General features: G+C 36.9%; 1 protein-coding gene across 1 annotated transcript in view; it reads left to right on the forward strand.

Moving 5' to 3' along the window:
- The window catches only part of LOC131681451 (uncharacterized), a 248,419-nt gene that overhangs the window by 196,985 nt on the left and 23,772 nt on the right, over positions 1 to 27,662 (forward strand). Inside the window, exons 4-7 of the mRNA XM_058962244.1 lie at positions 13,072 to 13,186; positions 13,349 to 13,442; positions 14,479 to 14,592; positions 26,480 to 26,683. Of these exons, the coding sequence (XP_058818227.1) occupies positions 13,072 to 13,186; positions 13,349 to 13,442; positions 14,479 to 14,592; positions 26,480 to 26,683 (527 nt within the window). The remainder of the gene's footprint in view (positions 1 to 13,071; positions 13,187 to 13,348; positions 13,443 to 14,478; positions 14,593 to 26,479; positions 26,684 to 27,662) is intronic.

Consider the following 27,662-nt stretch of genomic DNA (forward strand, 5'->3'; position numbering starts at 1 on the left):
ATGTCTAGATTCCATTTTATATCGTTTCTAGACCATTCTTTCAACTTTTAGAATCATTTGATTTTTTTCAAATCGGTTGAAAATTCGCAAAATTATAGTAATTTTTGTAAAAAAAGTCAAAACCGCGATTTTTCAGTTTTTTTTTGCTCAAACCAATTTATGTATCACTGATTCAATAAATTCCGTACTTTCACTCACACAGCTGTTTTCGTAACTAAAAAACGAAGAAAATTATGTGTTACACATTTCTTTTGTTTGCATTTTTACCTGCGAAAATTGTGATCAAACACGTGGGGTACATTTGTAACCCAGTGCATCGTTCTAGGGTGGAAAACGCAAGTGCAACGTTCTAGGGTTAAAACAGTCATTATCGTGTTTGAGATATGGCAGATTGCGTTAAATACGTGGAATCGTTAATTTTTCATTTTAGTTGGGAGTTATGAACCTTCGCAAAAAGTAAGAGAAAATAAAACATGTTTGTGGTTTATTTTTATTAGGCCTATAGAAGAGAAATATTAAAATATTTTTAAACTAAAGAAGAGATGAAAAATTGATTTGATTGGCGAATGAATGAGCGGCAACGTGATCCCCATCGAGCCAGTTAAATTCAGGATCGCGGCACGAGGGGTTTAAAATTGCTTTAGAATCAAATTCTTCGCATAAAAATGAACATTTTTATATCATATAAACAGTGGCGTAGCCTGGGGGAGGGGGGGGGGGTTGGATGTCAACCCCCTCCCCCCAACCAAAATTAATTGAATAGAATTTAAATTTAAAATTTAAAATAAAAAAATATTTAATTTTTAATATTTAAATAATAATTTTAGAAGTACTACGATGGGATGCATATGAAAGACGGAATGCGGAGACGGCGTATGAACAACGAATTGCAACAGTAGCTTGGAGAACCACCCATTGTTCGCTCAGCGAAATTTGGGTGGCTGCATGCAGGCATGGGAAAAATCATTTCACGAAACGATCAATTTGAAATCATTCACCAACATGCTCTTACTGTGAAACCCGATCTCGGCAACCCTTCTTGTGCAGAGTTACGCGTTCGTGCGAAAGCGAGAAGCAAAACACAGAACTGAAAAAAAGTGACAGCGCCCGGCTATGATTCATTCTCCATCGCATACGTAGTGTTTTGAATGAAAGCAGAACGGATCGCAATTGAATGCATTCTTTCATTCACAAAGATTCATTTCAAAACATTCACCGGATCGTTCTAATAAAAAAAAACTTGTCGTTCTTGTTTATAGACCTATGAAATTTTCACTTGGTGATATCTTATTGTTGAGTAAGTAGTTTGCAATGTGCTGGTGGAAAAAAATAACTTAAAACGATTCCGTGCATATAACAATATCAATTTCAAGTGGATTGTAGTGCAATTTACTTCTCAACATTGATTATAGTGTACATTTGCACTATAAAGTTGACCTAATTCAACCAGAGAATACAATGTCACATTCATTTGTGAACTAAAAGTTGATTCACTTGTGAATGTTTACAGTACAATCTTCCGAATCAATCCGCGAATGAAGAACACGATCTTCTTCATTCAACATAGTACGTGTCATTCTTTTACTTGGCTCACATCTTCGGAAGTTCATCTCTACCTAGGTTCAGTTGTGTTCTTTTGGAGAGTTTTAGTCGGATCGTGAATGAACGACTGGCTGCTGTCAAAGCAATGAGCGGATTCGCCAAGAATCATGCGAATGAAGGATAATTCCCATCCCTGGCTGCATGTTTTCAGAATGGTGAACAACTCGGTAAAATGGCTCTAGCAAATCATCGTTCTCAACACGTTGCATTCAAAATCACTAAGAACGCATTGATCTCCCCCCAGCATGCTCCAGGTTTCTTGACTGTAGAAGACAACCGGTCCAATAAGCGATTTGTAGAAGATTAACTTCATAACTTCGTCGATCGAAGGGTTTTTCGAAGCCCAAAGTAATAACGTTCACCTGCTAGAATACTTTTCTAAATTTCTCTGTTGGTGTCATTATTGGCAGTCATTAGTGAGCCCAAATACACGAGCTCACCCAGTGAACGAAAAGGCAACTAGGCGAGTTAAAACATGCCGACGATTGGTAGGCTCTGGAAACATTGTTCTAGGCTACCCGCTGTAACTCGCCAACAATCTGCCCTAATTGTGTGGATATCAACCAACTAGATATCATAGTCATCGCTTCAACCGTCAGTCGGATGTACGTTCCCACCATCGTCTCAAGATTGTGTGGCACAATATTGACGTTACCGGCTAAGCTAAAAAGCTGAGCAGACTTCCGGAAAACCGTGTCAATCTTAGCTCTTATTATCACACCTTACCGTAGTCCTTTCCGAGTTTCAAAGGACTCAAAAGTATTACTAATACTCATCACATATCACTCGATCTATTTTCGCTGCTCCGGAAATCCGTATTTTGGCGTTATATGCTAGTTTTCTCAACGATCTCGCTTGCTAACGGTTATTCAGCAATATGATTGCTCGATAACTATTTGCAGCAATCCCGCTTAACACTCTTTTTAAAGATGGGACATACTACTTCGTCCATCCAATCTTCCAGTAAAATCTGTTTCTCCCAGATCTTTAAAACCACCTAGTGGAGTATTTTACACAACGCCTCTCTTCCGTGTTTTAGCAGCTCACATGGCAGTTGATCATTGCCAGCGACTTTATCAGTCCTCAACCCGCCGATTACTTCATGAATCTTCGGTAGATCTTACGCTGGGAATCTGTTGTCGGCTGCGCATGTCCCCAGACTGATTCTTGCGATACTCTCGTCGTCTACTGATATTTCGATGCTCGTCATAATACACTTATCGATCAGTTCACACTCGGTCGTGAGAAGGTCTCCATTAGTATCTCTTCATATATCAGGCTGTGGCACATAGCCTTTGCTTGAGCGATTTACCTACTCGTAGAATTTTCATAACTCTATACAGATGCTCCATCGCCTATCTTCCTGTAGGAGATTTCGAATCTATATTCGCGCTGTGGACGGTCCGCACAATTGTGATGTTGGAGAAAATTTTTCCGTTCATTAGAACGTGGTCGATTTGGTTCTCAATTTGTTAATCAGGTGATCTCAGGGGTGAGGTTCATGTCACTGATGAGGAGCTTCACTTTCTGCTGCAGGCTCCAAATGCGCGTAAAAGGTATTTCTCGTTCTCGGGTAACGCTTCGTGAGGGCAGTGCGCGTTAACGATGCTGTAGTTGTATAAAATGCCTTTGATCCACACACCTTCTTTCTCTGATCGTCTGGTACTTGATTACGTGTTGGTGTATCTTGCCCAGCAGTACAAAGCTGATTCCCAACTTGTTTGTTGTGCCGTCGCTCTCGTAGAATGTAACCACGCGATGCCCGCTTTTCCAAACATTCTGTCCTGTCAAGCAAAGTTCCTACAATGCTACGTCTTTGAAGTTGCGAGTTTTCAGCTCATTGTGTGGGATTCGTTCAAATCCAGGGAAGCAAAAAGACTTACAGTTCGATGTGCCAAGTTTCCAATCGTAGTCCTTTTTTCGTTACGTGGGCTTTTATCGATTACTTCGACCCACCTTGTCCTCCTGATTCTTCGTAACGTGGTGTTTTCCGGGCGGCTTTTTGGGTTTAACACAACCTCCTGTCTCCTCGGACAGCCGCGCGGGGTTTCTTTGCCACCTCACGTATTCAGTTCTGTCTACGGTAGGGTTATAGCGCACATGCCCACTCGCACCTTCTCATTTCGCTTCTACTGCAGAAGACGGTAGTACACAGTCGATGCCGGGATACAGATTAAATGTCATCAATAGACGCACAGGAAAGCATGAGATAGGAGCTTGTGAACACTGGGAAGTATCCACCATTTGATGACCAACCTTCGAAGTTTTGTGATGTTGACCGTAAGATATATTCCATTTTAAAACTCTATGATATTGAAGGTATTCTTTATTTATTTCTTATTTTTAGAATAAATGGTAACCGCTGAACTCTTTTTGTTTGTGAACTTTCAATATTTTATCAAATTTACATTATATTGAAGCATTTTCGAAAAATCAACGATATTCCAAAGAACAAACGTAAATTAGTTTTGCACAAAAATCTCCCATCTATAGTTTAGCATATTCATTCTTCTTTTCAATGAACTTAAAATTGCTCCAATCGGGTGTGTACTTCTTGAGATATCGCCATTTGAAACTCTACGGTACTAAAAATTCTAATGAATTGAATTGAACAGAAATCCTCGACATCACTTGCTTCAACGACATGTTAAAAATTCATTTTTCATCCGATTATAGTAAAATTTTGAAATATCTTTATTCAAACTAAGAGAAAAATAAAATAAATATTTACAAAAGAATTACAAGACATTGATTTTTGGGGTTTTGTCACTCGTCGTGCCACTGTGTGTCATGGCGGCTCGAATGAAGCAAAATTTGAAAAAGGCGCATCCCATTTATTATTTTCCATATCTGTGAAAAATATTCATTCCACATACTACCATACCTAAATATAAATTCCGTTTTGAATTTGAATAATCAAAAAAAAAATAAATTGATTTTCGGAAATACAAGAAGATGATTTTCAAAATCAAGCCACTTCCACCTATATTGGAATTTCCGAAAATCTTCCGGATCGAATCAACATCTCCCCAGACATGAAATCCTCCGGTAGATGCCGTTCCGTTAGGTTTCTATCAGATCGGTGCCAAGTAAAGTACAAGAATAAATCTGAAGGGATCCGTACCAAAACCATCGTAATATCTTCCGGACAGAATTATTGCAAAAGTCGAACAAAACTCTGGCAGGTCTCGAACAAAATTGTACATTCCTGGCAGCATTCTTGCTGAAACTGAGCACTACCGGTTTGCTGCCAGAATTCTGATAAAAACAAACAAATTCTATTCAAAACCAATTGTGCTAAATGTGTAGAAAATTATACATATATTGTTTATTTTGCCGATCATAGTAACTATAATTATACACAGATGCTCGTCGAAACGAAATGGTTTGATCGGGGTGGCTTGAGAGTGACGGAGATGTACACTAGACTGCCCAGAAAAATAATGAATTTTTGAAAACTCCATCGGCCCACCCCTGGCTCGATTCCTAGTCCCACCAGGGGCACTTGCTCCAAATTTGAAGCAAATCGGACAAGTCTAGCTACCGGACCAACGTTCCTGAAGTTTGTATGGGATTTTTCGACAATTTACTTGGAGCAAACCTACTATCTCGCATTTTGACCGCCAGGTGGCAGTGTATGCATTTTAATATCACTATAAGTGAAAATAAGAGAGATAATTTAATTGTCTACAATTGTCAATCCGGCTGCGAAAAAAGAAGTTATTGAACTTTTGACGATGTGAGTCAGTTTTGCATGGGGCCTAGACACTGAATTTCTATCTCACTCCTTTGAAAAGTTAGCGTTGGCGCCCTCTATGCGATCGTAGGTGGAACTAAAATTTTGTCACCAAAACTTGACTCGTATTATCTACTATAATTCTTCTGAACATAATCTTGAGCTAAAGCAAAATGGTTAGTTCGTTGGAATCAAGTACTGATACACAATAGGGTGTCCCAAAATGACATCATGTTAAAAAAGTCTTCGGGCTCACTTCTTAAATGAAAGGTTAGGGTATCTTCTTCGGAGTGAGTTTGCTAAAACGCTTCCTACTGATGGTGACTTTTGATTTTTTGAAAAATGGGCCGATTTTGGATAAAATTTCAAATTTATGCCTGTTGAAGTGGTCCTACACTGTCTTAGATATTTTTTCAGCATTTTTTTATTTTTCTGGAGATCCAAACGGAGAAGTTTGGTTAGTTAGTTTGTACAAATTTTGAATTATAAGAGCGGCAGGGCCATTAAAACTTAGTAAAAAGTGAAATTTTTGGTGTTTTTCAGTATTTTTTCTTCAAAACTGAGTATCTACAAAATTTCAAAAGTACAGAAAACACTTTATATAGTTGAGCCGAATTTAGGGGCGTAATTTTGCTGAAGAAAGTGTATAGCTACGGCCAATGGGGTATAAGTTATAAATTTGAGGCATAAATTTGAAATTTTATCCAAAATAGGCCCATTTTTCAAAAAATCAAAAGTCGCCACTAGTAGGAAGCGTTTTAGTAAACTCACTCCGAAGAAGAAAGTGGTCCCAATACCCTAACCTTTCATTTAAGAAGTGAGTCCGATGACTTTTTTAACATGATGTCATTTTGGGACACCCTAAATACACAACCATGCACTGCTAGGCCCCATGCAAGACATCACTTTGTTAAAAGTTTATTAACTTCTTTTCAACAAAACCGGATTGACTAGCCGTCTTCGACAAGTTGTAGACAAACAAATCAGCTTCCTTTTTTTCACTTACAGTGATAATATGATGCATACAGTGCCACCTACCGGCACAAATGCGAGCTAGTGTGTTTTCTCCATGTAAATTATCGAAAAACCCCATACAAATTTCAGGCGCGTTGGTCCGGTAGCTAGACTTGTCCGATTTGCTTCAAGTTTGGAGCAAGTACTTCTGGTGGGACTAGGAATCGACTCAGGGGTGGGCCGATAGGGGTCATTTTTTTCTTGTCACTCTAATGTACAACACCTAGAAAAAAATCGTGTAAAATTACGTCTCCTGACCCTGATATAAACGAGCGTCAAAATGACACAGTTTATGTTCAATTTTAATTTTACACTACACTGAATTTCATAAATCACGTAATTTCACTCCAGATATGACGCGTGTCTTGAATTTTGGATACGTGTAATTTTATAGAACTGTACATGTAAAGTATATCTTTCATGTAAAATTAAACGGAACACGGTTATATTTGGTCATTTCGTTAATTACGGTTTGCTAAATTGTGTAATTTTTGAAATTACGTCAACGAGAAAATTCAGATTTTTTTGGTGTGTGTATATAACCAACAGAAACAGTAACAGATCCAACACAGTTCGATTTGAACAGTCAGATTAATACAATTCTTATAATCAATATTCCAATAGGTAGATTTAGAAGGGCCCGTGAGCAATACAAGCCTTGTGGCCCGACGCGGCTCTCGACGGCCTGAGGATGAAGCATGACAAAAGTTTCAAAAGACGAATTTCGCGCCAACTCGAACAAATGTTGGCAGCACCCTCTCAGATTTTAATGAAACTTTCTGTACATGAAGACATTGTCACAAAAAGCCACTATGCACACTTTGTTTTTCCAAAAATGATCTAGCCTGTCTTTTGAAAAGGGCCAAAAAAATTTTACCATTTTTTTTTCAAATGGCTCTAGTCTAAAAATGACAAATTCTACAAAAAAAAATGTTATAGGAGTGATTTTCACAAAATTAGTCAAATTTTGGAATAAAAATATTGAAAAAATTCTTCATTCACTCCTACACTGAAAAAGATCAATTTTAAAAATTTAAAGCCGAGTTACAAAACTACAAGGGGCAGCCCTATGGGGTTGCACGAGCTGTAGACGTAGGACTATACTACTTAATGTAAAATATTTATTTTCTTAGTACATTTATAGTAATAATAAATCAAACATATTTCTTAAGTATGGTTTAACCACAACCAATCAACATCGAATATTACATATTGAACCAAACCTTCTTGGTTATCAGGTCATTCATTTGTAGTTGGTGATCGAATCCGATTAAATTTATTTAAGAAGATCTGAAGAAAGAAGACAGAAATCTGTGACCGAACTAATATCTGGAGCTAAAACTTTTTTAGCTTGTAAAAACTTTTCGATTATGTGTGGTAAAAAACCCGGACCAGTGAATAAAAATCAAATTTTAGATAATACAATCACATTTCATGTATAGACCAAGCATTCTAGTTATATTTTGCCATTATTGTAACTTTCCTAAAGTACGCATACAAATATAGCGAATGCAGTGGTCTTAATCATATATCGAAACTATAAATATACAATAATCGAAAACAATTTTATATATGGACAAGATGCGTTTTTGCAACGGTTTTTCAAATGGCAGTGCATTCATTCATAAACAGGCTTTGTAGTATGTACCTATTAGTAGAATCAAAATACTATAGGCTGAGTGGAAATGAATCACGTGAAGGGGAAATGAATCAATGAATTGATCGAATGTAAATAATAAACTTTTGTTGTGCAATTTAGTTACAAATTAGATCTAACTACCTACACATTTGACTCAAACGTTAAACCCAAGCGCACAAAGCAAAATGAATCAACACTGATGATGATGGGTACAGCGAAAGAGACAACTAATACCACGACACTATGTTAACCGTGTTTGCAAATGGAGCTCGCATGTACAAACTATTTTGTGTACGAATAATAAAAGTGTGCTGGAAACGAGCACAACACAAAATATAGCATAGTGTAGCGTACCTCCACAAGCAGTGTAACAGACTTCTAACTCAGCTACACTGGCTGTGAAAACACACAGCGCAGTGATCTGCTTCGCCAGCCGCTCAACAGGCAACTGAGCGTTTTCGGCGAAATCCGTCCGTTTAAATAGTCGATGATGACGTCATTCATAGAAGCATAGCGCGCTAGGTACACAAATCTGTCGTGCTGGACTAGGGAAGCGCTATCTTCTGTGTGTAAATGCGCGATATTTTGACTAGGTTGTTCATTATTTAAATTTTTAATGCCATGATATCAAAAATCTTTAGGTTTATCTATTGGAATCTATTCTTAGATGTATTTCGGGGCGATATGTGCAAAAAATTGAAAATTTATCGTGAGATGGCTGAATTATATGCGTTTAAAATTGGACCACTTTTCGTTACATACCATTTTTGTAGAATTTGCAACGTGCACCCCTATATCGAAAACAAAGACGTAGTCCTACGTCAAAAAAAAATTGATTTGGATAAAATTTTGTTCCAAGATAGGTAATTATGTTCCCTAGCTACCGCCAAAAATTCAAGTTGGGCACTTTCACTATTTGAAAAAAACTTTTCATTGTCCAAACTGAATTTTTTTTTCAGTGTATTTTTATCGAAAACTAAAACAATGAAAGTCATAATCATGTCAGGATCCATTTTCCCAGCTGCTAGTTGTCTGATACATGCAAAAAGTATCAGTAACGAATTTGGTATATATTCATAACAAACCTGAATAAAGACTGGAAGATTGGAAGAGCGGAAGACTGGAAGACTTGAAAACTGCAGTTCATTTGTTCCTCTCAAAACTGATAAATTTTATGAAATAATTGACAAACGTTTCTAAAATTTATTTTATGCCTGATGGAGCAGCAGCACAATACAAAAATAAGCAAAACTTCGCAATCTTGTGTAGATTCCAGTCAAAGAATGAGTTAAGCGCAGGATGACATTTTGTTGCAGCATCCCATGGAAAAGGACCCTGTGATGCTATTAGTAGCACTCTCAAGCGAATGGCAAAAACAGCCAGTCCTGCTCGCGAATATGGAAATACCATAACAACTCCCCGAGAGTTATATAACTGGGCAGTTGAACAAACTGATAAAAACATCCCAAAATTTATTTTCTGCTACATATTCACTGAACAGTACAACAAAATGTCAGAAGAACTCGAAGAGCTGTATAATACTGCCAAAACAATATTTGAAACACAAAAATTCCACAGTAGAGACGAAAAGGTATTCTAATTCAGAAGATGAACCAAAAATATTTTCCTTGTATAGAAATAATACAAAATAGCATGCATAAAGATAGTTTTAAGACAAATGTTGTATATAAAAATAAATAAATTAATTATGTAAAATTCAAATGAAAGAAATATCAAAAAAGTTTGAATTTAAGTAAAGGAATAAAGCAATGATTTCATTACATCAAAATTATAATATTTTTGTAGTACATTTTTCAGTGAAATAAACAAGCATAAGTTTATAAAAATAAATTGATAATTGACGGAGTTATGGCTTTTTCCCCGAAACCCTTTTTATTTAAGAGGTTTGCGGTGATCACGATTGAAGATCAATAGATCATCTAAAATCCCAAAATTCAAAAAATTAGTATATGAGTATTCCTCGTACCTTAACGATCAGTTGAATAAATAATAATTTTTTCCTGCATTCGAGAACGTTTGCCGTAAATAATCGCTGTTTTAAGCTCTAACAAATTGTATTAAAAAATGTCTTATCCATGAAGCAAAAAATTATGAATAAAAAAGGAATCGTTAAAGTACGAGAAAAATTAATTACGATCAATTGAAAAAAAATTAAGAAAATTGATTGAGTAGTTTTTCGGCAATCGTGATCACGGAAAAACCATTTTTAGTAAGACGACATTTCGAGATAATCGAGTTTGAAATTTCAAATTACTATTGCTCTTGGTAGACGAAGTGCGCTTGGAAGCGCTTTAACTATCTATTTCTCGGATCTCTATAAAAATTTGGGAAAACATTCTCAAGGAGTTGTACTTTCAGATAAAGTAATAAAAAATAATTCGATTTTATGAAAAATGAAAAAAGTATTAACCCCTTAATAAAAATATGCTTGGTTGCTAAATTAGTTAATATATTCTCACAAGCTGAGTTTTTTTGGATTCTGAGATGATTATGACTTTCATTGGATTAGTTTTCGATGAAAATACACTGAAGAAAAAAAAACAGTTTGGACAAGGAAAAGTTTTTTTCAAATAACTTTTTTCCTTGAAAGTGCCCAACTTGAATTTTTGACGGTAGGTAGAGAACATGATTATCTATCTTGGAACAAAATTTCATCCAAATCAAAAATGGGTTTTTTTGTAAATCGACTTTAATAATTCAAACCGGCAGGTACCCAGACTGTTTAAAAATAGCCCGAGTAATTCCAATTTTCAAAGCTGGTGATCCAAACCAACCTTGCAACTATAGACCAATTTCAACATTGTGCGTTTTCAATAAAATTCTTGAGAAATTGCTCATCACTCGACTACTCGAGTTTTTGAACAAACACAACATAATTTACAACTACCAGTATGGGTTCTGACAGGGCTGCAGCACTTTAATTGCAATGACCGAATTAATTGACTCCATCATTAGTCAAATTGATAGCAAAAGAATTGTTGGTGCCCTTTTTCTGGACCTAAAAAAAGCATTCGATACTCTGGATCGCTCAATCCTGCTTAAGAAGTTAGAATGCTATGGTATCAGGGGATTAGCAAATCATATTATTCGTAGCTATCTGTCGTATAGGAACCAATTCATATCTATTGGAGACTCGTGTAGCTCTTATAGACCAATAGAAATAGGAGTACCCCAAGGCAGTAATATTGGGCCACTGTTATTTTTATTGTATATCAATGACCTAGGTAGACTCGGGTTAAAAGGGACTCCTCGTCTTTTCGCGGATGACACAGCGTTGTTCTACCCGAACAACAACTGACTGGATATTGTACGCGACATTGAATCGGATTTAAAAACACTAACGACGTATTTCAACGAAAACCTTCTTTCCTTGAACCTATCAAAAACTAAATATATGCTGTTATGTTCATCTAGAAGAGCTATAGGCGTGCATCCAGACCCAAGAATGGGACAGTCTGTAATTCAGGAAACTAACTGCTTCAAATGTCTAGGACTTCAATTAGACCCCACACTCTCCTGGATTGAGCATATAACATCTATAGAGAGAAAAGTTGCATCGTTATGTGGGGCTATGCTCTTTTGTTCCCCAGCATGTACTTCTAAAATTTTATTATGCGCACATCCACTCATTGCTGAACTACCTTGTATCTGTGTGGGGCCGTGCCAGTATTTCGAATCTGAAAAAGCTACAAACGCTTCAAAACAGATGTCTTAAAATTATTTATAAAAAACCAATTATGTACCCTACTATTTTGTTATACAATAATAATGCCCATAACATTTTACCTTTGCTTGGGTTGACTAACTACGAAACAATAATATACATCCACAATGCTTTGCATAATACTATTGCTCATAATAATCTAGAATTTACGACAGGAATTCGAGCTCACAGCACCAGACAAGCCAATCATTTATTATACTCCAGAGTATCCACGAACCTTGGTCAAAGACGCATTTCTTTCATCGGACCTAAATTATTCAACCAGCTTCCTACGGATTTAAAGCAAATAACATGTCGCACTCGTTACTCGTTTCCAAGCAAAATTGAAACTAATTTTAAAAAATAAAATAGGAGAATTTTTAATATAAACTTCGTTCACCACCAATCGAGCTTATTCTTTAATTATAATTGGTTAACATTTTTTTTTTTTGATAACAACAATTGATAAATGTAGTAATAAATAAATTTAAATTATTATAAGCTTCCTGCAAAGCTACGATGGGACCCTCAAAAGGATTCTTTTCCGCTGGGTACTCGCCGTAGCTTCTTGTCAAATTTTGTGTTTTGTCGGTCTCGTATTGTTTTTTTTTGTTCTCAGCGTTTCCGCGATTCGTAACTTTGTTTTGTTGTGCTGACCTTTTTTTTGTACGCTGAGAACTGATGTGTCCACTACCAGGGGGCTCCGTTTGGGAGCTTTTTGGTGTGGGGGTAAGAGGCGGGCTATTAATAAAAAATTAATAAAAAAAAATTGAAATCGATTTTTTTTCAGTACAGGATTCAATGAAGAATTTTTTCAATATTTTTATTTGAAAATTCGACTAATTTTGTGAAAATCACTCCTACAACATTTTTTTAGGATTTCTCATCTTTAGTCTATAGATATTTGAAAAAAAAATCGTAAAAAAAAGTTTGGCCCTTTTCAAAAGACAGTCTAGATCATTTATGGAAAAACAAAGTATGCAAAGTGGCTTTTTGTGACTAAGTCTTCATGTACAGAAAGTTTCATTAAAATCTGAGAGGGTGCTGCACACTCCGAATACGATTTGGCGCGAAATTCGTCAAAAGAACATGTTTTAAGAATATAAAGAATATTTCAGGACCCTTGACATCACCATAAATTGTGGACCGCGCAAGTAAATGATTGCAGAGATCATTACCATGCTTAAATCATGTATAATAAATAAAAATGATAAAACAATTTCTGCCACGATCAGCGAGATTAATTGCACTTCTATTTTTTTTTTTTTTTTCATCGCAAATGAAGGCACTAACGATCAGTATCACATCGTCGTTATAGCATTCTTTTTTAATTTTAACTTTTTTCCTCTTCCGCAGCCTCGACGTTCGGGGCAAATCGCTCGACGACGCCCAGCACTGGTCCGCACCGCAGGTCTTCGGAACCAGGGCTCGTTACGTTATCGAAAGTGACCCAGCGTATTTGGAATTGAATGTAAGCCACTGGAAATGTTGCAAATCTGGAGGTTTCATTCGCCTTCCAGACACCGCCACCGCCCCGATGTCTGGAACCAATGGAACCGTAATGAGTCTAATTACAAAGATTTCCCCTCACTCTCTTTTCTTTCATCTCTTTCATCCCTATCACTTTCCGCAGGAAATTAAACGTCATGATCAAGGCATTTATCGGTGCCGTGTCGATTTCCAAAACAGCCAAACACAGAGCTTTCGCTTCAATCTCACCGTCATTAGTGAGTATATTGGTTTCTACTTTAGTGTCTACTCTATCTTAACCATTTGTGCCGTTCGGATGGAGGTGGATGAAACGTCGCGAGAACGAATTGAACCGATTCCTTTTTTCGTGCGCAAACAATAAATAAACAATCGTTCTCTCGTCGTATCTCTGTAAGGTAACGAGGGGTTATTTCGGCCTGTCTTTTTGTATTGTTATGTATTGGTTATAACATTTATTTTAATTTATGATTATAACGGGAAAGCCAACTGTCACGAAGGAAAATTCGGATGATCCGTTGCTTGCATATAAATTCATAGATAGACAAAAATGAATAGTTTCGTTTCATTACTCTCGTTATCACAAGTTTCTCAAGAAATGTGTAAAATGTCTGAAATAGAATGTTGCCGAAAAAATCTTTCCCTACCCTACGCAGGCACAGGAACTGTCGATAACAATCGAGCGAACGGAGAGGAACGGAGATTTATATTCGAAATCGTAGAATTATACCCCGCATCGGTGAACAAGCGAACCTACATCCATCGTGACGTTCCTATCCTGGTCCTGGTACGGCGAAACCTCTATTCAGAAACAAATGCACTACCATAGAGTCTATCGTGATGGGTGAAAAAACCATAAATTAAACTGCGCCTTGACACGCGGTAAACTCCTGCCAAGACAGGACAGAAACGATCCCGAAGCTGCGTATTTTCCCGCTGTCAAGACTGAACAATCATGGTTTGTCGTCCTTTAATTATCAATCCTATTAGGTTCATCATGTTCCCAGGCCTAATTTATTCGCTCGGCCTGTAGCTAGGAAACAGCCCGTTGTGTCCCCTTTATCATCAATTGTTTATCGTTTCACAGTAACCTAAACAGGACCGTTTATCTTCTCTTCCACATTGTACCTGAACACAACAACGCGTGACGGTGTCGTCGCACGCTGAAATCATCGCATCGCGCCTATTCATTACTCACCATCACCGTGAATAACAAACACCCAACGTCATTGGTTTTGACACCTGGTGAACCCTCGTCCCGATTCGGTTCCGCAGTTCCACCCGAGCCACCGGTGATACTAGATCGATGGGGACGCGTCATAAATAGTACAATAATAGGACCAAAGGAGGAAGGAGATGATATACTGCTCACTTGCCGAGTGGTTGGAGGTAATTTATCTAAATTTAAGTCGCTTGTTGTTTTTGTTACCGCCATATCCTTCGGTATTCGCTTTGCCACTAGGGGGTGACAGTATGCCAAGTATCTTTCGAGAATATGTTCACACAGCTTTCGAATCTATTCCAGGAGACAGTAACCGGGGAAAGCGATTATAGCACATAAGTGAGCTTCAATGTGTGCCATGAAGATTTATATCCGAATGTGTTATGATATAAGTACCGATAGCTTTATTGAGCCAATATAACACTCGTTGCCAGCATTCGGTTAGGCGAATGGGAAGGATAAGAATGGGACAAACTGGAACTGTGGATAATAATAACGGAAATGTTAAGCCAATACGACAGCCAGAGCAGTCCGACCGTGGGTGGAGGGATGGTTTCGATCCGATAGTCGACAGAAGACTAGCTGTGCATCTCCACAGTAAGTGTCCAGGGTCCCGTTTAAGCTTGGAATTGATATTCCCCATTAGGACAAGCTTAACAGTTCCATCTGTTATGGACCCGAAGTGCTGGAAATTGATCGTTTGCTAGCTGGTACACGATTACCGCACAATTATGGGTTGATACAAATAGCTAACCGATACTACGATCCGAAGCGGGATTTAAATTTGAAGATTTCGCACAAACTCGACCAATGCTTTAGCGTTGTAGGCTTGAATTCTATTCTTGGTTTTGGCCAAATTGTTTATTAGAAACTTACATTTATTAAGGTAGATAAAACTGTAAATAGCAGCAATTCCAGGCAAGATCGTTAAGCGGACCTTATACAAGACAGAAATATTGTCAATAAATATATTGACAAGACTGCTTAATCCATCAATCCCCTTTAAATTCTACAAAATCAATATTTTCAAGATGACCATACACCATCAATATATTGATCAATATATGATTTATTGCCAATATTTCTGCTCGTGTAGGGTCCGCTTTAGAGTTTTCCGTAGTCGCTTATTCCTTTAAAACGAGTAGTAAAGTCGTTGGTCCCAGTCTCTTTTTTGATGTAGCGATATGTAGAGGTCAGCTGGTGGGGTGGGCTATCTGGTATCGGTGATAAGCACTCTGTTTGGACAGCCGGCGACGAAACATAAATATAAATTTATAAGAAACAAGAAATAATCAGTATAAATTGGAAACAGCTTTTAGGTTCAAATTCGCGGTTCACGAGAACAACAAGCTTCAGTAAACAAATCACTAGAGTTGTTCCGTAAATTTGCATCCAAAACACATATTTCACATTGTTGTATTAATTTAACTTTTTTTCTCTGTGCTGCATTTTATACAGATTAAACCGATTTTTCAGTGCACATGCAGTTCTGTTACATATTTAACACAAAAAACTATTGGAAAATATGTGTATCTCGACTTTCTCAATAGCCATTTTTTACATCTCATCAGAATTGCATAGCATATTATATTAGCATAATCATGTATTAGTTGAAAAGTTGAGACCTTTTAGAAAGCATTCTGATCATGAGCATGGTCATCTATAATTTCAGAGTAAAATGCCATCGTGCGGCATCTCTCCTCTACAATTGGGAGAGATGCTGCATCAAAATTGCGGGTGAGTAGCTGCACACAATGGCGGAGGATGCGTATTTTTTCACATCAGAATGCCATTAAATGGACATTTGCGTCAGATATATGTTTTTAATAAGGTATATACGCAAACTAACGGACTTAACATCGTGACATATAGGATCATTACTCTTTTTATCTATATAGTTAAACGGGCTGCTTGGTTACTTCGGTTTATTCTTTAAAGTTTCAGGCACTAACTTTCGTGAGCGCATAAATTTGTATTGATGTCAATTTTGTTATAAAAACGAACATTTCAAAGAATAAATACTTTTTTTTTCAAAATAAAACTTTCATGCATAAACCTAAGTGGTATAAATTCAGAGTGCCGAGACACCGCCAGAAAACTACTTTCAAGGAATCCCTACCAATATTAGAGTGGGACACGGGTTTATGAAAAAAATGCAAATTTTAAGCTCGATGGGTGAACCCAAATTATTGCGCCCAAGGTTTAAAGTTTACATGGAATTTCGTATGGGGAAATCGTGTTTTGCAAAATAATTCTTCCAAGAGTCACCTGCCTCCCTCCTAAAAATAAATTGATGTCTGATTTTTATGGGAAATTTGTAAAGGAAACAACGTCTGGAAAACCGCGAAACGATCTGATGCTTGTGGAAAAAGTTATTAAGGGGTTATATACAAAGTTGTGGCTAAAAAGTGAGCTAAGTTCGTGAATTTTAAAGCATAAAAGCAAATTGTTTTTGAAAAAGCAAAAGACAGCTCGTTGGTAGTGCTATCGTAATTCGAAAAAACAAGTAGAATTAAAAAAAATATTGAAGGTTGGCGGAGTTATAGCCCATCCCCCGTAGCGAGTTTTTTTGGCAGAGGTTTGCGGTGAACGCTCTCCAAGCCGAACTGCTCAACTGAAATAAAAAAAAGTAAAAAGATTATTGAAGAAAAATGTATTTTGGTGTACTTGAACGGATCAGTTCCCAAAAAAAAATTTACTGCAAAAAAAACGTGTTAACCAAAAAATTGAGTTTTGTGGTAATCAAAGTTTTAAACAAAAACTCATGGTAAAGAATAAAAAAAATTGATAAAAAAATTCAAGTCCACTAGAATGTCAATACAAACAATTAAAAAAAAATATGAAAATCGGATAAATAGTTTTTGCGATATCACGTTCACCGCAACGGTACTTTTCAAACAACTTAGTTCCGAGATAATTGCGTTTAAAGTTTTGTGTTAACTTCATACGCGGAAGAACCAGCGCACTGCGAACGGCTGTAGTTTGAAATATAGTGCTCCGATCTGGATTAAATTTCGCACAGATATTTTCAAAAGTATGTACTTTTAGAATATCCAATAAAATTTTGTTCGATTTTTTGAGTTCCAACTTTGTATATAACTCCTTAAGCAAAAACCAATTGATTTTCTGAAGATTGTTGCAAATTTCGCTTTTCATAGCATCACTGCTGCTCAGGGTGGTCAGACCTACCGATTCCATCGTAGTCCTACTGATATTCGGCTTTCCTACACCATCTTTCGTTTTTGAATTGGATTTGGTCTGAAATCTGTTTTCAAAATTTTGCAATTCTATATCAACACTACGTTTTTGGGACAAAAACAAAGCCTACGGTTAACTACCTATAAACTTTTAGTAAGTCTACAGATATTAAGGAATTCTATCTGACCATCCTGCTGCTGCTGACGATCGAATTATATACAAAAATTTTCATTCATTTTCGAGCACTCGGTCGAGACACAAGTGTTTTGTTGCCAGTCCGTGCAGTGTATAGCGACAAAGAATAGTGCTAACAAAGAGTGCTCAGACGTGTACGTGGAGAACGCCACTGCGTATAAGACCTTCCGGGTCGACGGGCTACCAGCCAGCTACCGACAGTACGCGATGGCAGAAACGCGCAAGAAGAGTTTGATGAAAGCCAAAAAAACGTAGCTACTGGCACCGGTTCGTCGACAGGCTAACAAGAGAAACATCGATGAGCACTCTTTGAGGCACAGCCCAGCGCCTTCGAAACCGAAACAGTACTAACAAGAGCGTGGAATATTCAAACCGTTGGATATTTGATTTTGCCAAGAAAGTTTGTCCGGATTCCGTCCCGGCACAAAAGATTTACCACGTCGCGTCCCCTCACGATAACGCGAAGGAAACACCTTTTTCGATAGTTGAGTTCTCAATTCGTCTCTTATCATGTAACAATAAAGCTCCAAGGCCAGACAAAATCAAATTCAACTTGTTGAAGAATCTGCCAGACTCTGCCAAGAGAAGCTTGTTGAACTTATTTCACAAGTTTCTTGAGGCTAACATTGTTCCATACGATTGGAGACTAGTGAAGGTCATCGCCATCTAAAAACCAGTAAAACCAGCCTCCCATCACAATTCGTATTGACCGATTGCAATACTGTCCTGTATCCGGAAGTTGTTCGAGAAAATTATCTTATCCCTCTTGACAATTGGGTCGAAGCAAATGGCTTATTGTCAGATACACAATTTGGCTTCCGCAAAGGCAAAGGGACGAACGATTGTCTTGCGTTGCTCTCAACCGAAATTCAAATGGCCTATGCTTGCAAAGAGCAGATGGCATCAATATTCCTAGATATTAAGGGGGCTCTTGATTCAGTTTCTTTCAACATTCTTTCCGAAAAGCTGCACCATCATGTTCTTTCAGCGACTATAAACAACTTTTTACTAAACTTGTTGTCAGAAAATCACATACGTTTTTCGCATGGTGACTTAGCGACATCACGATTTAGTTACATGAGCCTTCCCTAGAATATTAAACCTTCTTATTCAGAATATTAATCCTTCTTCTTATAATGCCAACCGTGTGCATTTCATGTTTTCTTCGACACATCCATGAAAGACGAGATTTGTGGAATTCTGGACCACATACGCCCACAAATGGTTCCAAAAAAATTTTGTGATAAATTCCGAGAATTCAACTGTTTTAAGATGGGTTCGGTACTTTCAATCAAAAGTTTACCGCCTCCTACAAACTCCGTGACCCCGCTTCAGTTTACGCCGCAGAACTAGCTGCTATTCAATATACCCTTGGAGTCATTGACACATTACTCGCAGACCATTACTTCATCGTCTCGGATATTCTGAGTTCTATTGACGCTATTCGCTCGATGAAACAAGGATAGCACTCCTCGTATTTTTTGAGGAAAATGAGGGAGCTACTGAGTTCTTTATCTGACAAATCTTTCCAGATTATGTTGGTGTGGGTCCCTTCTCATTGCTCCATTCCGGGCAATGAGAAGGCGGCTCCTTAGCTAAGGTGGGTGCCCTAGAAAGTGACGTTTATGAAAGACCAATTTGCTTCAACGAATTTTTCAATATTACTCATCAGGGAGCCCTCGAAAGTTGAAAAACTTCGTGGAGCAATGGTGAACTAGGAAGGACATTCGATAGCCCCTAAGATATCGATGAAACCTTGGTTCAAGGGGAAGGATGTGGGTCGTGACTTCATTCATGTGATGCCCGACTCATGGCAAACCATTATATGCTGGATGCACATCTCCGGCGTATTGAGCTCGTGGATAGTGGTATCTGCTCTTGTGGCGGCGGCTATCACGACATCGAGCACATTGTCTGGACGTGTACCGAGTGCAGATGTTCTGGACAGCCGCGATCTCCTCTATATGTCCCTCGTATGCACTTTCCTAGAAACCATCAATATACAGATTTAACTGCCGCTTCTATTTTTCTTGTCATTCGCAGAAATGGTTCCGCCTGTACCATACACCCACGAAGGTTTGATGCGACTCCAAGGCGACATCAAACATCTCTGTCGAATGAACGGTACGGTACTTCCAGCACGAACATCACACGCACAACTCGAAATCTTTTCGATCCGCAACTAAGCCGTACTACGAAATCGTCTGGAGGAACCCCTGCCGATTCGCGGAGGACCACTCGGCGTCCCAGTACATAATTCTTCCTGATGAAGGCCACCCGAGTCTGTAACCTATGACGTTGATCTCCCGACGCTTGAAACCGAAAGTTAACCCTCCGGAAGTCGCGCAAATGGCCCACTGAACGAGCAGCCGCTGGTGCGCTAAGACAATTTCGCTATATTTTCAGAGCAGCGTGAACTCAGTGCACTAGAGCGACTTCCGGAAGGTTAATAATTTTCTCCCCCTGCCATCTTTGTCTACCCTCCCTCCGCTGACTCTTATACTCAGAAGAGTAACCCCCTAATCCCCCCAAATATCTTCTCGAAGCATTTAACTCGTCCTGTCTATTCTAGTTTTAACTATTATATTAGAGAAATTCCACGAAGATCCGTCCGAAAATTTTTAAAATCTTACCATCCTAGATTCTTATGAAACTTTACACGTTTCACCGGCATGGAAGACTAAAAATTTTTGACTCAAGAGCAATTTTTAAAAGGGTGTAGACTACGTGCATTAATTTCATTTTTTTTTTTGTTCGAATACTGTATTTTTTACATTAAAACTTTCTGAGAATCAGTTTCAGGGAATGAATATTTATGTACACGTAACTTAGGTACTTTGAGCTGTGCGTCGCTTTCGCACTTATTAGTGTTGTCAAAAACAAAACGAGAGATTCGACTCAGTCGAGGTCTTCCGTGCAGTAAGGTACTTTTAAGTTGTTTGGGGTATACTCAAAATTAGGTAAATTCAACTTAAATTTAAGTAAATTAAACTCAAGGTTGAGTTATTATTTTTGCCGTAATTAAATGGAAACTACCTTCAACACGGTTTACCTAATTTTACCTTCCTGCACGATACCACGAGATTGAGTCAAAAGTACTGAATTTTAGGTAGTTTTTCGGTGGCGTGCAGGAAAAAATATTCACTGAAAAAAATGTTGTGTCATTTTCACAAAAACAAAAATTTGTATTAAAAATTTAAACTGCAAAAAACCCATTTTTCTAATTCTTTATATTTTGTCACCAAAAACCTAAAGAGAAAAGAAATATTTTTCTCCAACCACAACAATAGGTTTTTCAAAAGGCTCATTTGAAAGCTACACGAAAACAACCAAAATATGAACGAACTATTTAGTTTAATCATAACACCCCATGGTTGAATAGTATTTTTATTGTTTTCGTATAGCTTTCAAATGGTTTACAATATTACCTTGATGTCAAAGAGAAAGTTACAGGAAATGTTATAATCCTTTTGAAAAACTTCTTGTTGTTGATGGAGAAACGCGAACAACTTCTGAGAAGGTCGAAATAAAACAACATAATTGTGTCGTTAAAACAAAATTTAAAATATCTCGAGAACCACTACATTTCATAAAATTTTTGTTATTAGCATTTTGATTTAAAATGACGTTTAGAATCATCTTGAAAAAGAAAATTGTATTTTTCACTGCAAATAGTATGAATTATAAAAATATGTCAAAAGTTCTTGTCAAGAAAACTATTTTATTGTAAGCTTCTCCATGATCCAAAGGCACTGAAGAAGTTTCTGTTACGTCTTTAAAGCAATAAACATTAGATTTTTGATATTTTGCTATGGCGTAACGCGAATAACTTTTAAAAAGTGTATAATCACGCGAATTAACTGGTTTTGCTGGAACAAAATTCCAAATATCTCGAAAACTATCGCATTTTGGAAAATTTTTGTTAAATGCATTTAGATTTAAAATGATACTTAGAATTATATTCTGTAATAAAATTACAGTTTTGTATGTCAATTAGTATGAAATTTAAAAACATGTATAAAGTTATTGTTAGAAAAACTTTATTACCAATAAGTTCTTCGTCATAAAATTACATTCAAAATATTTCTTTTCACTTTAGGTTTTTGTTCACAAAATATAAAAAATTAGAAATAATGGGTTTTCTCACAATTTAAATTTTTAATACAAATTTTAGTTTGTGTGAAAAATGACACATTTTTTCAGTACAGTATATATTTTTCTCGTGAAGTATTCATTCCCTGTAACTCGTTCTCAAAAAGATTGGGTGTATAAAATACAGTAATCAAACAAAAAAAAAAAAATTATTGCGCGTAGAAATGTTTATGCCCTTTTGAAAAATTGCTCTTGCATCAAAATATAGTTATATAGAAAATCATGGAGATTCATAAACCGAACACAACTTCAAAGTTTCGTTCGAATGGACGATGGTCATATTTTGTGGTCGGCCGGTTTCTCGTGGAATCCATGATTACACAATCTTATTGAAAATGCCCAACTCTACTTGTGGTAAAAATAACTTTAATTAATCTTCCCGAATCTTTACAACATTCAATCACGTCCTCTAATTATTCCTAGTTTAAAGATAGTTGTAAAAATTGTCACCCTTAGTTAAAAATTATTTTCTCCAATAATCTTCCTGCTAAAAATTCCAAACCAGATTGCCATAAAAACTAAACTACCCCCCTAATCTTACGAAAATTATATTACCCCCTTGTGTATATGTATAAGTTAGCTATAAAATCTCCATAGTTTCATTAAAAAAAATCAATATGTGATCCCCTAGTTTTAAGTAATTTAAAATGTGAAACAAACCAAAATTGGCACTTTTAAGCTAACGCACACGTGCTTTATCAAATAAACGAATTGAATAAAAAAACGACAAACGATTCCGTGACGATGCTTTTTGGAGAACGTCACTGGAAAAAGGCGAAATTATCTCGAAAACTCAACGTAGGGGTTAGGCATTTTTTACATAGAATGTGTATGCAAAGTTTGAAAGAAATCGGTTAAGTAGTTTTTGAATGGTAGGTAACACCGCAAATAAATCATGTTTTTTCTAGAGAAGTTCTACAAAAAGCTTCGAGTTGTTTGTAGTTATTTTTGCATAGAAAAATTACAGAATGTTATTAAAATGGTACGCTATAATGTACAAAAGTTTTGATCATTTCGCTTCACGCAAAGCTCTAAAAAGAATTGCAAAAGAAGTGTTTTTTTCTTCAAGCTGAAATCCTGCTGAAATGATTTTTTTTTCATGACAAAAACCATTTCAGTATATTTTAGATACTTGTCGTAATTGATGAAAATGATTTTATCAATTATTGTATGATTTATTTTAATGTGTGATTGGTTTTAACCCTAGAACGTTTCACTGGGGTACAAATGTACCCCACGTCTTCTTTGGAGCCGTGTGAAGACGAGAACTCGGCATTTACCGACCTGGGACCCTAACCATAATTCAATTTAGAGTTCCTAGTAAGAGTAGGAAAATGAGGTATAGCCAGTTTGCTTATAGCCTTCGCGGAAGCAGATGTCAAAGTTGGCATGGGGTACATTTGTACCCCAGTGTACGGTTGCCGTTAGCGTTTCGTCAGGTTTCTCGATGTCAGTGGAAATGTGACTCGTGACAATACTAATTTAAATATTGATTGTTTTTACTACGTAAGTAACAATTAGTGTTACATAATCGTTTTTAATCATTTTTTCAATTAATATAATTTAATTTTGAAGTCGACAAAAAAATGTTCTCATTTTTGCTGATTTTTATTGTTTATTTTTTATAGTTTTTCACAACAATGGCTCGCAAGTATAATTTGCGCACAGTAACTGCTGTAACAGTAACGTTACGTGTTACCAATGTATTACTGGTCAGAGATATTTTTTTCATTTCAATGTCCACCCGATTGCGTGGTATTTTCCATAATCCGATTCGTAAACTTTTCACTCTTCCAAATAATTGTACTTTTCCAAAAATGTCTAGATTCCATTTTATACCGTTTCTAGACCATTCTTTCAACTTTTAAAATCATTCGATTTTTTTCAAATCGGTTGAAAATTCGCAAAATTATAATAATTTTTGTGAAAAAAGTCAGAGCAGCGATTTTTTTCAGTTTTTTTGCTCAAACCAATTTATGTATCATTGATTCAATAAATTCCGTACTTTTACTCACACCGCTATTTTCGCAATTGAAAAACGAAGAAAATGATGTATTACACATTTCTTTTGTTTGCATTTTTACCTGCGAAAATTACGAGCAAGCGCGAGGGGTACATTTGTACCCCAGTGCAACGTTCTAGGGTGGAAAACGCAAGTGCAACGTTTTAGGGTTAAAAAATGTGCGGTATCTCTCCCCAAATTACCCTAAGCTCCAATAATTCGCGCTTATCGGCGTTGATAAATGTAAGTTTATTGCTCTTGGTGCATAATTATGGAAGACTTGTTTATATTTTTTTTTATTTCGATTATAAAGGTTTTAACCTTAAGGTCATTCGCCTCTTCGTTTTAGAACAATCTCTTATGAAAAATTTCTAACCCTATGTGCGGGGTCAGGACTCGAACCCAGGTGCGCTGCATACAAGGCAATGGATTCACCAACTACGCTGCGCCTACCCCCGTCGACTTGTTTATACTTGTTTATATGCTTCTGCACGGTGTCTCTGGTAAAGGGACTAAATTTGTGCACAAACAGTATCGAAATGTGAAGAAAGAATTTGTTCATGTTCATGCGATCCTCTGAAGACACAATTAACCTAAATTTAGCCGGCCTTGTAATACCCAAAATAAAACACATTAATTTTTTTTTTTCCGCAAAATATTTTTACTCGGGGTTCTTATGAAATTTCTATCATTTTCTGATTCCTCGGATAATTTAATTTTTAATTTTTTGTTTCGTTGACAAAGTTCAGATATCCGATAGATAATAACTTGACAAAAATCAAACCGCTTAGATTCGAAATTTTGTATAGTTTCAGTTTATGGAACTATTGCGGGGGTATTTACTGCACTGTAGTATTTCCACTTGTTTAAATAGTGAGTCAATTTATCATCTATGTCTTTGGATTTTCCGTCATGAATATTGAAAAGCCTGTACTGATCCAGTATTCCACATGTGAGGAAACAAAAACCATCAGCATTGCACACATCGTTAACCAAAGGTAAACACACTGGCTGTCATTACATTTTCCATGTTTGTGTGGATCTGTACGTTTCTCATATCTCTACACATAGCCAGTTCATTCGCCCTGGTGTTCGCTTGGAATACTGATGGTAAAATAATCTTTTATTTATTTTTAATTTTGAAACCATCAGAATTAAACTCTCCTTCCAACCTTCAGTCCAGCTTCTAGCTATGGCAGAAAAAGAACCGTTTGTTCACGTGCGTACCTTCCAGTCAATTTTACTTTGCTGAACAAGAACAGAACCTCGTTCTAATAACATACCTTACGACTGAAATTAAAAATAATAGGGTAGAAGAGCGCTTATTCGTCGCAGCGACTATGTTCATTGCATTCATTGGAGGGCATTCGTAGAAATAGCAAACGCCATCTCTCTATTTAACGTATCTGCTCATATGGCCAAATCTGTAGGGCAGTGTTTAGGATCATGCTAAAATACTAAATACATAGATAAAATTGCCCTGCAGATTTGGTTTTTATCCAATTAATGTGTAAGGCTTGATACTTATCTTACTGTGTGGCAAATACTTCGTATTCACGCTATAAAATAACAGAACATGTTAAATACTCGTGTTTGAGCAAAACGCAAGAAACCATGGGCCGATCTGATACCTACGCTTCACGCTATCCATAGGAACTAGAGCTAATCTGTATCATTTCCTCATTGTATACAGTTAATAAGGATGTCCTTGGTCTTTCGCTTCATCATGGCTGAATGAGTTTCGATTTGGTTCAGGGTAGTTCCGTGGATTCATGTCCGTAGGGAGAAAATGTATCAAATTACCATCATACCATTTCAGCTTACTTTCATAATTATGGCTTTCGGCTAAATCCGGCTCAAATAGTATTTGTTTATTGTGCTACTCCAGAAGTGACACGTTTCTAGAGGCCGCCATTTTGTCATAATCGACGGACTATTGTGACGAAAAATTCACTTCGATATCCACAGCTACACATTGCCTGCCAAATAAATTATTTCGTTACGAATTTCCACATTGTTATCCTTAGTCAACCGAATTTTTTTCTCACCGATCAGATCTATTCTACCTTGATCGCAACACAACACACAAATACGCAATTCACTGATTGAAAATAATAGGGTGCAAAATTTGATTAATTTCTGTCCGCTGAGGAAAAAGTAGTCGTTTGTAAGTGTTCAAAAAATTTCTTATTCACTTTTCATAGCTTCATATAGCGATACTAGTTTGAAGAAACCCAACCTATTGAGTGTAGCCCGAATAATGAGGAAAGTGATGTGCCACCCTTACTAATGATATGAACATGGGATCATTCACCCTATCTAATCAAAACTCAAGCTCTATCTAACAACACATTTTAGTAGCATTACGGTTTTGGAAGACTGTCCTCCCTCGCGGCATGTTCCACCCCACAGATTACTCCATTTCTTCTTGTCCTACCTTGAAAAAACATTGAATTAACTCCGGTCGTACACCACTTTTTCTCTCTCTCCATCTATTCCTTTTGCAGGGAGACCACAGCCCGATGTGCTCTGGTTTATCAACGATAATCTGGTGGATAATCAGATCGAGCAGAACACCGGCAACGTCATCGAAAACCGGCTGCTGTGGACGTCAGTCCAGCGGCACCATCTGCACTCGGTGTTCACCTGCCAGGCCACCAATACCAAGCTGATGCCGGCCCGGTACAGCAAGTTCGTGCTAGATATGTACCGTAAGTATCACCACTAGTCCGGTTCCAGCTACGAGCAGTTCCATGTGGACAGTGGATACTTCGATGGTTGGTGTACAGTCTATGCTGCTACATATGTTCGATATTCAGGATAGCCATTGGAACTGCCAGCTGTTGAACTTGCATTATCGTTTTCTTTTAAATTTTAATGGACAGTAATTGCTCAGTTATTAGCTATTTAATTTTTGTTATGGAACATTCAAGTTAATGAATTTTTACACACTCTGATATAGTTCAATTCAATTTTAATTGTACTGATTACTGTTCCCAAATCATAAATATGTCAAGCTATGAGATACTCCAACTTAAAATTTTCCCAAAATATAAAATTTTCAACCTTCACACTAGCTTTGATCACAGTTGAACAGTAGGAAGGTGTTGTGCTCGCAGTAATGAAACACTGAATATGACACTATGTATAACTTCTAGCTCTATGCAACTTGGTGGTGTTGGCTTGCAACGCTTGAGTGGCATTCAAAATAACTGTTATTGTTTGTAATTGAAGTAATTGCATGTGGGCTCTGTGTTTGATTGCAAACAATTATTATGTTATGACTGTAGCAATGTGTCGAAGCATCGCATAAAGAGTGTACAATACCTCTACAACGCCTATATACTCTACAATTGAGATTTGTTTAAACGATAAACCTTCACTGACCTGACATATAATAAACTGATTTTCCTACAATCAAACGCGTACACTATACATTTCATCCCATTAGCCACTATGAGTAATCGATTAATTCTGTTTCAACTCCTGATACCACTATAAAGGTAATAAACCCTAAAGCATCATCTGGACCTAACTGACAGAATAACCATGCAAATTAAAGAGTTGTGAGATTTAAGATTTCATCGGTTTATATCGGGGAACATTTTTACATTTCTTATAAAAGAAATGTATAGAATTCGCTCAAACTTTCAAGATTTTTTCCGAGGCCCTGAGGGCCGAGTCTTATAT

This window comes from Topomyia yanbarensis, chromosome 2 (genome assembly GCF_030247195.1).
Source record: "Topomyia yanbarensis strain Yona2022 chromosome 2, ASM3024719v1, whole genome shotgun sequence".
Lineage (NCBI taxonomy): Eukaryota > Metazoa > Arthropoda > Insecta > Diptera > Culicidae > Topomyia > Topomyia yanbarensis.